The following is a 15,952-nucleotide window of genomic DNA, read 5'->3' as shown; positions in this document are numbered from 1 at the left end:
GTAGAACTGAATTCTGCAAAATTCTGTACACTTTACATAAAGAACAAATAATAGAAATGTGCTTACAGTGTTGTCATGAAAGATTTTAATAAAAACCATTTCCCCATAAATTGGTTTCACATTTGTGTTAAATATTGCTTAAAGCTGAATTCTTTACAATTAATGATTTTTAGCATAATAATTTTTAGATTTTAGCATACTAAATGTGAATTGTGATATTGCAATGGAAAAATTGCTGAAGACAACTGTACAGAACTATAAAATTGCACATTTGTACCATTGTACTTACATTGTATATTGCATTGTACTTACTTCTTATTGTAAATTTATGAATTTTTTTGAAAATTCTAATTAAAAATTTTATTTTTTCTTATTATTTTTAGAGTATATATTTTTTCAAGAGCTATTTTTATACCTCTTTAAAATTAAATAAAAAAGAGCTTTTTAATGAAACTATTGTTAGTTTCTATATAATTTTTTTAAAATTATTTTCAAGTACTTTGCTTTGAATATTTTACTTGCTTAATATCATACTTTTCATTCTTTTAGTTAATTGATTTATACTCACATTTTTTGCAATTAGATTAAATACTTTTTTTTTTTTTGTATGCATGTCATAGTTGCAATTAAAAACAAAGTGAAAGTAGGTAAATCCTGATAGGTAATCCTAAAATTCAACTAGAATTTCAAATCACTTTAATACCTTCATAGCACACCCTCCCACCTTTTTTTTTTTTTTTTTTTTTTTTTTTTCATGTTTGATTTGTTGTTTTATACTTGACCTGCCCCAAAATCCTTTCAAATCAACATGTGTGTGAAAAAAAAAAAAAAAACTATCTTTTTATATATAATGTATTTCTTGTAGGCTTCATGAATCTTTGGCACTGGTAAAAAAACAAGTTCAGCTTCTCTGGAGTGGGCCTATGATAAAAACAATGTTTTCGCATCTTGTGGAATCTGTTTTGACAACTCCTCAGCCATCTAGTCCAACAAATCAAAGTGCTATATCCCCTATACAGAATTCTCCTTTTAAAACAAGTAAATATTATCTTGATTTTTTTTAATAAAATTAACACTGAAATTTTGAATTAGGAAAATCGTTTTGAGTTCAGTAGTTGTTCAATTTTAAAGTTATAATTATTTGAAATTTCCTTTTTCTATCATTTTCCCCCCTAAATTTTCACTATCTTTGAGATTAAAATCGACTATTAACTATCCCATTTGATTATATAGTTATTATTTTAATTTCATTAAATATAATATTTTAAAAATATTCTTGCCTGATTGTAACTTTTTTAGCAACACTTAAAGCAGTTCTTAGTTATAAAAAAAATCTAGGTTGCTGTATCAGCTTGTTATACAAGAATGCGTTAAGAATTGCTTATGTAATCTTTCTTTCACCATAAAACTAATAAAACATTTATCAACCATTATTAACAATGCAACTTTTTCTTTTTTAAAAATTCTGAATACAATTATTGCTGTACTGGGGAAAAAAAAAAAAAGGAAAATTTATTAAAATTTTACTAGGCAAATTAATAATAGGATCAGTTTACAAAAATTGTATTTCTTTTCGTTGATAGGAATGTTTAGAAAAGAAAATATTATTATTTATAGAATTATTTTTGTGTTACAGATATATTTAAGAAAGCATTAGAAAAAGCTTCCTCTAGTCGTTCAAATAACATTCGTTACAGAAGGTTAGGCAGTCCAGAAACAACTCTTGTTGCCTTAACTTGCAATTTATATGAGACTGCTCTCTCAACACTTACACAAATGAAACTGGATATACTTACAGGTAATTTTTAATGAAATTTTATGTTCATTTAAAAATTTTTTTCGTATATCATATATTTTATTCTTGATATTATGCATTAATTATAGAATTCTTAATTGTTATTTTATCCACAAATTACTTAAATTCATTTAAGTATCTTGTTCTTACATAACTGCATGCTAACTGGTGAACAAAATCAAATTATAATTTCAAAATTCTCTATTAATCTGTGATCTTAGGCATCTTTTAAAGATTTTTTCTTGTAAGTGGTTAATACATATGTACAGGCTTAAGTTTTTTTAATGAAATATTAAGCACTTGATTTGTTCATTGTTTTTATATCATCTTTTACCTAACTTTTTTTTTCAATTTTAAAATATTACAAAATAAATACATGGAAATAAGAATATTTTAAAATTATTGTATTAATTGAAGATATAAATTAAAGTTTTGCCATTTTTTGTAGGTCTTTGCTATCAAGATATGGTATTACCAAATTTGTGGAAATTCATCAGCAGTCTTGGACCTGGAAATGGATTAAAGGCATTTTTAGATCATCTAGCTATTACAACTAAAACTTGCAGTCCTGAATTTCAAATTTTGGTTTTATTTTGTGACTGTGCTACACACTTGATCACGTATGTATTTATTTAAAATTTAATATTGAATTCAAACTTCCGAAATTATTAATTATTATTAGTTATTTTTATAGGAATTACTCTGAGACATTACATTTGTAGGCTATAAATTCACTTTTTTTTTTGAATTGCTGTGAAGCATTTAATGCATATACCATTATTAGTATTTATTTTTTCACTGTTAGATAATCAATCAATTATACAATAACTGAAATTTTTACTTATCAAATTTTTAATTTTACTTATTTTGCTTTTAATTACAATCAGTTCTAAATGGATTTTAAAAAATAATAATTTTATTATAAATTTTGCACTGATATAGAAAAACTTTTTCTTTTTTTCCTTTAAATTAAATTTTAGATTAGATTTTTCCTTTAAATTAAAAAAAAAAAAAAGGCAATACAACAATTACTATACTTTTTCTTCATATAAGTGTTTACTATTCGTTTGTTTCTGATAACATTTATTAGGTTATTTTTGTAGTTTCAAAATCTAAAATTTCCAAATTTAAACAAAGAAATCTCTGTAATGAAGTGAAAAAAAAATCCATTGTTGCACAATAATCCCTTATGTAGAGAAAAAATTTTTGCAAGAACATGTCACTAAATGGAAAAAAAAAAGTTTTTATTCTTTAATTATGTGCATTTTTGCATTTGAAAATAAATAAATGAAAACATCTTTTATAAATTGGAAATGAACTATTTTATTATACATAATATTTTGATATGTATAATAAACCTGTAGGTAATAACAATAATTTGTCAAACTTAATTATAACAAAATAAGTCTAATAACATTGTAATTTTCAAGCTAAAAATAATACATTAATGATTAATTGTAACTTATGTTTTTGAATTTGATATTTCTCAAATCCTTTACAGTATGATACACACTAAAGCATTTCATGGTGCACAACCCTATATCATACTTTTTACAACTTGCAAATAAATATGAAATGAGTGTCACCAATTATTGCTGTAAATTGTATTCCATTAAAATTTTGATAAAAAGAAATTAAAACTTAATTTGGTCTTCAATAGAAATTTTAGAAATTTCAACAGAAATGTTAATGTTTGTATTGAGAAGTCTATGCATTCTAAATCTTGTTACAATAGTTTGGGTAAATCTTGTTACCCAAACTGAATTTGGATGACATTAGCAAAAATTTAAGACTTCTGTAACTTAAAAAGTATTTCCCCAACTTATTATTTGCCTAAATTTCAAAAAAAAAAAAAAAAAAAAAAAAAAAAATGTATTTTTTTTTCTATTATTCATTTATATTTGTTTTGATAGAATTTTAGATGATGTTGAACTATATGAACAACAGAAACCATTCTGCTTAGAGGATTTAGTTTCTATATCAGCTTTCCTTAATCAGTTAGTTTTTAAACTGATATGGTATAATCTTATAGGTAAGTTTTATTTATAACTTATTATCAATGTAGCATAAGTATTTTACTTTCTGTTGTAAAACAAGATATATGCAAATCTTTCTTATAATTTCAGATGCTAAAGCTGTTAAGAGCAACACTTTATTACAATCTGCTCATACTTTGCTGATGTTACTATATAAAAGAGATTGTAGACACTCATACACACCTCCTGACCACTGGCTTATCAAGTAAAATATCGTTCTATTTTAAACTTTTGCATGATTATTTGCTCTGTTTCTTACAATACATTCTTCTTACATTATAACATATTTGTATTCATCCTTTTTTAGAGAAATCAGAGTTAGTACTTTCATGAGTGATTTAGAGAGGGGTAAAAAGGCAGCTCAGGTTCTTATGCAGAAGGTACCTCATATCATTCCACATAAAGAAGTAAGTGAGGATTATGTCTTTATATTAAAACAAATTTTCTGAATCTACTTGGTTCATTTTGATTTGGAACTAAATATATCTTTTTATTATTTAGAGAGTCGTTTTGTTCAGAAAGTATGTAAATAATGAAAAAGAAATTTTGGGTTTGACAGAGTCAGCGTGTGCTTCACCTCAGAGTACGCTAATAACTGTGCACAGATCTAGGATTGTTGAGGTAAATTTTGGAATTTTTTATATGCTAAGTCCAAATTTCCATACTTTTTTTTTCTCTAGGATGATTTACATATGCGTCCCTTGTTCTCACTTTTTTAAAAATTTATTTTAAATATATGATTTTATAAAGCCTGTTCTTATTTTCCTCTTTTATTCTTAGTTTTGAAATATAACGTACTTGATTTCATATGTATATAAATAAAAATTAGTGTGTATACAATTAAAGTAAAATTGAAATAATTTTGTAATATAAGTAATAATATAATCATTTCCAGATTGTCAATCTATGGTTTTCTTTATTCAATGAAGTAAATAATTATATAACATAATTAATTTATAACAGTTATTTTTATTTAGTATTATAACATAGTAAATTTATGTTTGCATAATTTACATGTAATTATTTATAACATAGTAAATATTTTTATAATATAATAAATTTATGTTTATATTTTAAATATCCTGATGATCTGCATTATATTCATATTATATTATTATATTAGTGATTGTTTAAATATATATTTAAAACTATTTGTGATGTGATTGTCTTTTTAATATCATAGTTAAAAGATAAAAAAGTATGCCATGAAATCAGTGCATTTTATCCCTTACTTGTGTTAATGTACATATATTATTTCATAACCTATGTATGTTTGAATGTAATATTGGAATTACTTAGTTTCTTCTAAAGAAATTAAAAAGTGACTAAAAATTGAATGCAGTCATGCAATTAAGAATTTGCAGATTTTATATAAACTTTGGATTGTTTGCTATATAAAAATGTAACACCATTACAAAAGGCAACAGAACTTTTTTGTTTAATTTATCAATTCATTTTTGAACAAATTGACATTTTAATTATTTATATTGTTTTGCAGAAACAGTTACATTTAAAAATATGTGTTTTGAAACTGATAGCCTCTAACAGAACTGCATTCTCTTTTAATTTTTGTTTTAAAAGATACTATAGATTTGTAGCATGATTAAAAGATAATTGGATGGAGATATAACAAAGAGCATTATTTTAATTATCACTATCCAATTATTTGGTCCAAGAAACTTTGTGATTATTAATATATTTTTCCATGGTAGCACAGCATTTTTTTTACATAAGAATTTTAAGAATAATTTGAGAATAATAATATTTAAATCTGATTTCAGGATGGTTATCAACAGCTATCAATGCTTCCTCCACAGTCACTTAAAGGTGTTATCAGAGTGAAATTTATTAATGAACAGGTACATTTTTCCCTTCTTGAATTTTTGTCTTTTAATTGTATTTTTATCATTTGAATGTGTACTTATTATAAAATAAACTTAGGATTCTAAAAATACTACAAAATGCTTTCTTTTCATCTGAATTAAAAATTTTGTTGTTAAAAGAAAAATTTTACTATTTTTTTAAAAAAAATATTTAATTTACTTATCAGCTATTTAAATAGAATAAAAATGCTATGAAATTTCGAAGTGTCTTAATATTCCAACTATATTTAATTATGTCTTTTTTTAAAAAAACTGTTTGACATCATATTGAAGCTCTAAATTTTCAATTTTTATTTAGGCCAAAATATTTTTTTTTTCTATATGTTAATTTTTTTTGTCAACTATATCTGGTTTTTCTAACTAAACTTAATGCTTTTCTTTCATTGATTTATATTTTTAAGGTTTTTTTAGGATCAATTTCATAAATTTATTTTTAAAAAATTGATTTTGAATTAAAATAATTCTATACATGAATTTTGGATTTGCTGTTTTATATTGAAAAATGCAATTTAAAATTTAGAATGTTGTGCATATTTTCATTTGGTGCTCTTTTTATGTAGAATATACTTGAATAGCATTCCTCTCTTGAAAAAATAATTTTTTATTTATTTGATTTCTTTGTTTTTTCTATACTAACTAGGGTCTTGATGAAGCTGGCATTGACCAAGATGGTGTTTTCAAAGAATTTTTGGAAGAGACAATTAAAAAAGTTTTTGATCCATCTCTAAATCTATTTCGGGTAAATTTCATTACAAATCTTTTTAATTTATTCTTTTGTAACTATTAACTGCATAAGTTTAATTTAATAATACATGTATATTGTTTTCTAATATTTTTTTTAAATGTTATTATTGATTTGTGTACATGTAATGATATATTTTAGGCTACTAGTGAAGAAAGACTCTACCCTTCACCTACATCAAATATACATGAAAACCATTTATCACTTTTTGAATTTGTTGGCAAGATGTTAGGTAAAGCTGTATATGAGGTAAAGCTTATCATTTCACTCATAATAATATTCTTTAATCTTTTATTCTTTCTTTTTTACCTGAAGATAAAAGTCATTCATATAAACTCTTTTTATTTTTTTTATTTTAGGGGATAGTTGTTGATGTTCCATTTGCTTCATTTTTCCTTAGTCAAGTTTTAGGTCACACCCATAGCGCATTATACAGTTCAATAGATGAACTCCCTTCATTAGACCCAGAACTTTATAAAAGTTTGACATACATAAAGGTACTTCATTTTTTTTTCTTTTATTCCTTATGTTTTTTAAAATCAATACTACTTATGTTTAAATTATCACAAAATGATGATTCAAAAATATAATACAAATTTCATTCTAAAAAATCTACAGAATCATTTAAAGATCCATAAAAATGTATTGATTGTCCAGTTTTTATTAAAAGTTTGTTTATTTGCTCAATAACAAATCTTTTGATGAGAAAATCAGTTACATTATGTTAAAGTAAATATTTTTTAGCAGGTTGTAAATATATATAAACTTAAAAGAATGTTTTCGCATATTTTATAAACGAAAAATAAAGTTAGTTTATTTGAAAAAAAAAATTATCTCCATTTCTTTAAAATTTTCCCGTTCACTCAATTATAAAGTGAAAGAGTTGAATGATTTATGAAACTACTCTTTAAAACTTTTTATACTTTTTTTTAATGTAACAAATTTTTCTACCTCTTATTAACAAAATTATCTATTATAAGCATCGAGATGAAAATTTTATTCTTATAAACTTTGAATTGAGGATGTTGTTATCAATTTTTGTGTTCTGTTATAGTTTCATATTACTTCTCAGAACAATGAATTACTAGAAAAAATTTTATAACACAAATATGCGTTTGGTTATATTTTTATATCGGAAAAATAGCATATTTTTTACATTGTTTTAGAAAACATTTTTAAAAATGTTTTCTAAAACAATGTAAAACTTCTTTGATTAAATTTGGATGGTTTATTTAGCTTTTATTTTATGAAAGAAAGGGAAAAAATTATTAAATCCCTTGAATTAAATATTGCTTTACAAAGTGAAATTCTACTGCAGAATGTGAAATGCTGTATTTTATTGACAATTTTGAGAGTTATATCAGTTTTGCTTATATGTAATATTCATAATATTAATAAGTTTTTTTGCTGTCCCATTATTCATTTATTTAAAACAAATCCCTAAATCAAATACTCTTTTTTGACAAATTATGGAAAATTTGCTATCTGGAAAATGTCTTATCTGGAAAGTTTAAAGAAAAATTATGAATTTATATGATTTTAATTCTTTTGAATTTAGGGTGTTGAAAGTCTGAAAAAAATGAGTTCAATTGTTCAAGATTAAAATAATACTTTTTCTAATTGTCCTGAAAGCTTCTTCTGATAATGTCATATTTTCACCTATATAGCATTATACTGGCGACCTCCATGACTTAGATTTGACTTTTTCTATCGATGAAGATTGCATGGGGCAACTAGTCACTCATGAACTTGTCCCTGGTGGTAAAGCTATTCCTGTTACAAGTGAAAACAAGTAAAGTATTTTTTAATATATATAAGAAATGATGTTTAATAAGTGTAATTTTAATACAAAATAATGTTATTTTGAGCTTGTAATTTTTTACTATATTTGTTCTGCTTCAGAAAAGCTTTCCTTATGAATTAATACATGCCATTTCTTTTTCCTTTTATTGTGCTATGTAGAATTAATTTAAATATGTTGTTAATCCTTTTTTTTTTTTTTTTTTTTTACAGAATCAGCTATATACATCTCATGGCTCATTTTCGCATGCATGTGCAAATTCATGATCAAACCAATGCTTTTTTGAGGGGATTTCGTTCCATTGTGAATCCTGATTGGCTTCAAATGTTTTCAACTCCTGAATTACAAAGATTGATATCTGGTGATAATACTCCAGTGGATTTGGTAGATTTAAGGTAATTATATGAATTGATTGTGTTTAAGTTTTGATAAATTCACTGCAATATAATTTCGATAGTTAAGTATATATTTTTGCCAGTTTCCCAAATTTATTAGCAAGATAAAATAGTTGCATTTCTACTAATGCAGCAAAAAAAAATCTTGTGTTTTAAATATTAATTTAAAAATTTGGAATGCAGTTTATTAATGGGAAAAATGTTTCTTTCACATACATATATAAATTGTCATGAATCTGAAATATTACTTATCTGTGCAGTCAAATTTATGATAAAGAAGATAATTTACAGATAGCTCCAATAGATACTGAATAGATATCAGTCCATAATTCCTGGTCTTTTGGTTACAAAAATGATGGATCCTGAATATTTAAGAATCTTTGTGATATTTCTGTTAGGACTGAAATTCTGGAATTAATTCTAGAATATTCACAAAACATATAAAAGCACAGACAAATAAAATCAATTGCAGCAAGAGTAGGAAAAGTCAAGTGAATCTTTTTGAGCAGTATTCTGCATCGAATTCTAAGTGTTTTGTGCTGTTGGTTATTAATGACTTACTGCATATGTGTTATTGATTTCTGTTTTGCGTATGCTTCATCTGTATTTTATTACTTTTGTTTTGTGTTTTTGTATAGAATATTATATTTATCCATTTATGAGCCTATTGAACTTTCCGCTGTACACTGCCCAGATTGCAGTGTTCAGAGATTTTTCCATAACATTGATGTTACAAGACGAATTTGTAGAGTATTGTGCTCATGAGAACTCAAAGGCAGATGGTTGAGAATTCTTCAATCTGCTTTCCTAACCAATTTCGAGAAAACAACAAAACATTAAAGCTACTATTGTGCTAATTTTGTGTTTGCAGTTTTTTTAATCTCTTGTTTTTAATATTTATAGAAAACATACAAAATATTTTGGAGGCTTCCATAACAATCATCGTGTGATAAATTGGCTTTGGGATGTTCTTGAAAAAGATTTCACTCAGGAAGAGCACAGAATGTTTTTAAAGGTAATTTGAAATTATTACTAATTGTTCTCTGTCTTATTGAATTGGGTCAACTGGGAAAATATATATATAAGGCAGTAACTTCATGAAAGAATATTCTAGTATTACAGTTAACTTTTTATTAACAATTTGTAAAATATACTACTAGTTTATGCAAATCTGAACAGTCATACACTTGATCAAATCAAGACCAGAAGGAGGGGGGGAGGGGACTTGGATTGAAAGAATCTGTATAAACTTCATAACATATAGGATTTATTGTATTTCATTTTTTATTAGTGTTTCCTAAAATCAAACATTAACAATATAGTAATATAAACTATGAAACATTGATTCTAACATAATTACAATTTTAAATATTTATTTTATTTTCTTCAGCTTAAAATAATGATTCATCGTTCATTTCTATGTCGTTCATATTTCCTCATTTCTTAAGTATTCATTAAATTGCTTTAATTTCAGGGTTTAAATAATAACAATAGGAGTGACTGAGAATAAATTAATAAAGATGAGCTCTGAAATCATTATTTTACATCTACAGAAATCATATATCACATTTGATTTAATTATATAAGTTGTAAAGTACCATCATTAATATTAAGAAGACACATAGAAATAAAATGAAATTAATTTCATTTAGAGGCTGCTTGCTAGAAAAAACAGGCGAGAGGATATTAAAAAAAATAAATAATGCATTTATGCTTTTTATTTCAAATTTAAGATTAACACTAGATTTTTTCCCTGCTTTTATCTGGAATTTCAAATCAGCAGTACTTTAAGATTGTGAGTGGAGTTATTTTGGATTAACAATTTTTACCCACCACCCTAATTCTAGAGAGAATTTGATACATCTCTTCTTAAAATTGTAGTATTATTTAAATTCTTAAGAGAAGAAAATATATTTTTGACTTTTGAAACTATTAATCTGCTAATTGAACAAGTTATAAATCAAGTCAGTAATTTAATTTTAAAGATTTTAAAATCTCATACAACTTTATAAAGATCATTGATACATTTATTTCTTCAGAATTAGATTTAGCATAATACTTAATATCTTTCTTTATTATTATCTTTTAATATGTTTAAAGCTCTGTAAAAAATGTGTAGAAAATATTTAACGGAACAGAGTACCTAAATTCAATAACAAAATACTATTTAAATGATGTATTAATCAGCATGAAACTTTATATAGGTGTTAATTTTGTTTACAACTTCCAACAAGCTACCTTTCTAATGTTCACTGTATATTTTAAGATATATGGCCATTTGAAATTTATTAAAAGTACAGAAATTCTTTATCAAAAAGATCTAAGCTTTTAACTTTTTAAATTTTTAGACTTATTTCTTCATTATATATATTTGTCAACTAAGACCTCTAGTGAAGAATAGCATCAATGTTATATAAAAATGTCATAAATCAAATTTTCATAAACATTTTATTGTTGCAAAGTATTTGTAATGTTGTTATATCTGGTTTCATGTTGTCACAAAATGGTGTCCATTTGCTAAATATTATTTTTAAAATATGGTCTTTTTATTTAATATCAATAATATGATTCATTCTTTTCTCTTTTTTCTTCCTTTGTTCTAGTTCGTGACCAGTTGCTCTAAGCCACCTTTGTTGGGATTTGCACATTTAGAACCAGCATTCTCTATAAGATGTGTAGAAGTCAGTGATGATCAAGTAAGTACATGGTTTTATTAAGAAAAAAAAATGTTTTTTGTGAAGCAAGAATTTAAAATAATTAATTCTTTGTTTGGTTAGTAATATAAGAGACAAATTAACCAAATATATAATTAAATTAAATGAATAATTAAATTAACTGAATATATAATTAATTATATATTAATGTATTATTCATATCCTTTTGAATCAATAATATATTGCGAAATTTGAACTTTATTTTTACAGAATCTCAATTTATTATCGAATATTAAGGTTTGGTTCCACTCAACATTTGTAATTTGTCTATTATAAATGTTAAGTGGAATTTGTGAAGATACTTTATAACACCCTAAAAATTTTGAAAATGGAATTTCAATTCATGTACCATCTCATCATATAAGGACCATTCATATTACTTTTACCATAATTCCAACAAAATAAATTCTACTTCATATATTCATCCTGTTTTGGGACTAGAAGAATTAGATTGGAAAGTGGCATGTTTCCAATCATGAATATAACAGATTACCTCCATAGCTGTGATCTTTTATATCTTGTTTAATAACGCTATTAAACAGGATATATATTATTTGCAACTCAAATGTTGTTTGAGACAAAATGTCAAAAAGAAAAAAAAAAAAATTTGATGTCTTAAGTAAACTAGTATATCTTCATTTCCACTGCTTTTGAATGAGCTACAATTTTTTAAATATTCCATTTCATTAATGAATACATTATAGCATAAATATAATTTATAAACTGTTTTTCATATCTCTTTGTAGTTCACATTTGTTAAGACATGTAGTGGAAAATCACAGTGTAGTTTTGAAAGTTTTGTGGAGGTTTTAATAAATTAAAATTCAATGAAAATTCTGAACTTCTATTTTTTTAATTGATTAAAAAATCACAGAAAAGTACGATAGTAAATCTTGTTCCTACAACAGTTCATTTGAAATTTTTTAAATAATAAAAAAATATTTATAAAATTCAGGTATTTATTTTTTTTAATTAGTAACTAATTTTTATTACTTAAAAAATAAGAAAATTGATTTCAAAAATAGTGTTTCCTCTCACACAATTGCAAGTCAATGAGAAACATAATTGGTAAAAGCAGACTTATAAAAATGGGATTCACATATTTATAGCAGTTACTATCATATACAAAAAATTCTTTATGTAATAGAATGACATATTATGGTGGTTAAATAATATTAGGAATTATTCCACAAAATATTTTTTTATTATTATTTTTAGTTAATATATATATATATTATATATAATTACATGCTGTTTTAAAATAATTTTTCATGAAATCCCTCTAGTCTGGAAGGTGATTTTGAATAGAATTTTTCTAGTGATAGTGGTTTCTGCATCAAAATACACATATAAATTTCCTTCCTTATCACCACCTTTTATGATGTGTTTTAGGAAAAACCCATATTAAGAAGTATTTTTTTTTTAGTCATTGAAGTATTAATGTGTTATGCGAAATTAATGTGTCAAGCTTCTAAATTTTTTTAAAAACCTGAATTAAACTTTTTACATCAAACAAAAGAGAAGAACTTGCTTTTGGTAAAGTGTTACTCTAAAATATTTTTTATAATATTATGCATTTTTTTTTTTTCCTTTTTTTTTTACATTAGCCATTTTGAAAGATGGCTAAAGCATGGCTTTATAAATAAATGAATCTGTTTACAAACAATAAATCAAAGGATGGCTGAATAGAATTGTAATTTCAGAAAGAAAAAAAAATCAACATTCCAAGCTCATGGTAATTTTAAACTAACTATTCCCAACACATTGTGATCACAATAGTGTAGTAATATAATATAGATGATGATAGAATAGACTAATTTTGTGGATACAAAAACTTATATAATGATTTTTTTAAAGGAAATCCCCACTTACATTTACAATAAAATACATTTTTTTGTACTTACTCTTGATTTCGTATCTTAATACATTGTTCTTTTATTCATTAATTTATTTTCAACTTCCACTTCAGTTATTTTGTTTCAATTTTTAATTTAATAATTTTTCCAAAAACATTCTCTTACTTGTTATAAGTAGGTAATAGTTATGTTTGCATAATATTCATTCCAGTATTACTCTCACTATAATTATGCATTCCAGTATTACTCTCACTATAAAAAATTCATTATAAAAGTAATACTAATATATTTTCTATAATAAGATGGAACTATGATGTGTACACTCCTTAAAAACTTCTAAGAATAGCACTTTTCATCAGTTAAACAAAAGATGTTATATCAAATATAATCTTTTAATTTATATATTTGTAAATATAATTAATATGTAACTGCTATTATTTTTATTTCTAATATAGGACACAGGTGATACTGTTGGGAGTGTTCTTCGTGGTTTCTTTACCATCAGAAAAAAAGATCCAGTTAATCGCTTACCAACTTCCTCTACCTGTTTCAATCTTTTGAAACTTCCAAATTACCAGAAGAAGAGCACTCTTCGAGAAAAATTGCGTTATGCTATTAACTGCAATACTGGTTTTGAACTCTCGTGATTCAAAAAGGTTAATGTTTATAAATCCTTTTATGGATATGCACATTTTATTAATGCACTGTACATAGTTAAATGTTTTATCTTTGACGTTTTATGCAAATTAACTGGGATCATGCATTAAAATATTTTAAAGTTTTCTATTTTAGTAAATATATTTTTAAAAAGACAATAGCATTAAAATATTTTGTTTAGTTAGTTTAGCAAAAATTGCCAAAGACAAGAAGTTTTTTTAATTATTATATTTTATATACTAGGTAGCTTTATTTAATTTTATTGATCGTCAGAATTGTTTCTTTCCCTCTGAAAGGTAGAGATATTTAAATAAATGTATATACAGAGAATAAAACGATCAATTTTAATTATCTTTTTCACAGATATATTTGATAACTGTTATTAATTATGTAATAAGAGTAAAATATTATTTATTTAATGTTATAATTACTTCATATTATATCAGATACTACTTTATATAATGCATGTTTTCTTGTATTAAACCTAAAAATCTCTAGAAAGTTTTTCAGATGTATTATTATTTTTTATCTGTGACAGCAAATATCTTGATATCACTTTTGAAGTGTGAAAGATTTACTCATTTCTTTTTTACAGTTTCTTGATGTAATAAGGATTTGTAAATATGTAAATTCTTTCTGTATATTTATTGTTATAAAATAATCAGTTTTAATATGTTATTGTTTCAAACCATTAAGTTATTATTATTTGTTAACCAAAAATAATTCTGTATTTGGATGTAAAGCATTTATTGATAGAGTAAATATAAAGGTTTCTACTGTTGTATCATAGACATTTATAAATGTGTTATATGTTTTTTAAAAGCATGTTATGAATTAAGTGTTCTTTAAAAAACTTTCTACTTCATTGTTTTGCTTGCTTTTATAAGCAATTTTTGTTTCAAATATTTATTAAAAAAAAAATGTTTTTTGTGATATTTTAGTTAATATTCTGCTAGAAAAGTTTGAATGATGAAAACATTCATAAATTTCATTTCATTTTTTTTTAAATATAATATTGGATGAAACATCTTTAATGGTTGTAGTATATTTTCAAATATATGGATTTTTTTTTTAATTCACTGATATTCCATTTTAAGCATGTTTTCTGTATTGATAGATAGTCATATTACAAGTGTTTAAGTGATATGTTAAAAGCTGTATTGAATTAACGTATGCTTCTTCAGTTTAAAAACGAAATTTTTGAGGAAGATTGTCCAAAAAATAGCATTTTCACTGTTGTGTAAACTGCAATCAGATATGCACATACACAATTCTTGCAACTTTTCATGGTGTAGTTCAGAAATTATGATTTAACATTTGCATAAAAAAAATTATACGTTTTAAAAATACTTGTTTTATCATTAAATTTAATGGAAATATACTGAACATTTCATGAGTTGTTTTCTTTATATATATATATATATATATATAATAAGCTACTTTTTAAGTATGGATATTAAATACAGTACAGGGCTTAAATTTCTATGTTTTTTTATTCAAAGTATATAAATTTTATCTTATTCATTGATTTGAATTTCTCTTTAAAACTATTTCGAATGCTTGTAAAGTATTTTGTTGTTTTGTGCTCTATATGTTTGAATAGCTTACTCTTTAAAATTATTTATTGAATTAAGGTTTGTAATAAGTCTTTGTTATATTTTGATTAATGTTAAAATAACTTTTAATTTTAGAAAGATTTTATTGAATGTCTTATTGAAAATATCGCTTTCAATATTTCTAAACTACTACACTTTTTATAATTATTTAGCCTCCTTTTCCATTTCTTTTTATGCAGAGGCTTTCACCAATTAATGAATTTTTTTCCCTACTGAAATGTTTTAAGAATTACTATTATAAATTCTTCACTTGTTTTGATTTATTTAACAAAAAATTCCAAAAGAAATACACTGCTTTATTTTTTTACAGGAAGTTAGAATAAATTACTAGAATAACATTAGTGGGCCTTTTCTTAAGTATTTGGAAAGAGAAAGCTGTTCTTTAATATTTTCTACTTCAGATACTTTTTTAAATATCGAACTTTGGAAGTGCATGAAGCATTGGTTTACTTCTCTT

The 15,952-nt window shown here is 24.1% G+C and overlaps 1 protein-coding gene across 1 annotated transcript in view; it reads left to right on the top strand.

The window, feature by feature from the left end:
- The window catches only part of LOC129981653 (ubiquitin-protein ligase E3B-like), a 29,603-nt gene extending 15,374 nt beyond the window's left edge, over window positions 1-14,229 (top strand). Inside the window, exons 13-28 of the mRNA XM_056092582.1 lie at window positions 866-1,038; window positions 1,637-1,798; window positions 2,244-2,415; window positions 3,709-3,827; window positions 3,922-4,036; window positions 4,139-4,238; window positions 4,333-4,452; window positions 5,613-5,690; window positions 6,355-6,453; window positions 6,598-6,705; window positions 6,816-6,953; window positions 8,124-8,248; window positions 8,470-8,652; window positions 9,556-9,667; window positions 11,256-11,348; window positions 13,678-14,229. Coding sequence (XP_055948557.1) covers window positions 866-1,038; window positions 1,637-1,798; window positions 2,244-2,415; window positions 3,709-3,827; window positions 3,922-4,036; window positions 4,139-4,238; window positions 4,333-4,452; window positions 5,613-5,690; window positions 6,355-6,453; window positions 6,598-6,705; window positions 6,816-6,953; window positions 8,124-8,248; window positions 8,470-8,652; window positions 9,556-9,667; window positions 11,256-11,348; window positions 13,678-13,869 — 2,089 coding nt within the window. The 3' untranslated portion in view covers window positions 13,870-14,229. The remainder of the gene's footprint in view (window positions 1-865; window positions 1,039-1,636; window positions 1,799-2,243; window positions 2,416-3,708; window positions 3,828-3,921; window positions 4,037-4,138; window positions 4,239-4,332; window positions 4,453-5,612; window positions 5,691-6,354; window positions 6,454-6,597; window positions 6,706-6,815; window positions 6,954-8,123; window positions 8,249-8,469; window positions 8,653-9,555; window positions 9,668-11,255; window positions 11,349-13,677) is intronic.
- The last annotated feature ends 1,723 nt before the right edge of the window (window positions 14,230-15,952 follow it).

The sequence above is a fragment of the Argiope bruennichi genome, chromosome 8 (genome assembly GCF_947563725.1).
Source record: "Argiope bruennichi chromosome 8, qqArgBrue1.1, whole genome shotgun sequence".
Taxonomy (NCBI): domain Eukaryota; kingdom Metazoa; phylum Arthropoda; class Arachnida; order Araneae; family Araneidae; genus Argiope; species Argiope bruennichi.
The sequence above is the reverse complement of the archived record's forward strand: the minus strand, read 5'-3'. Positions and strand labels throughout refer to the sequence as shown.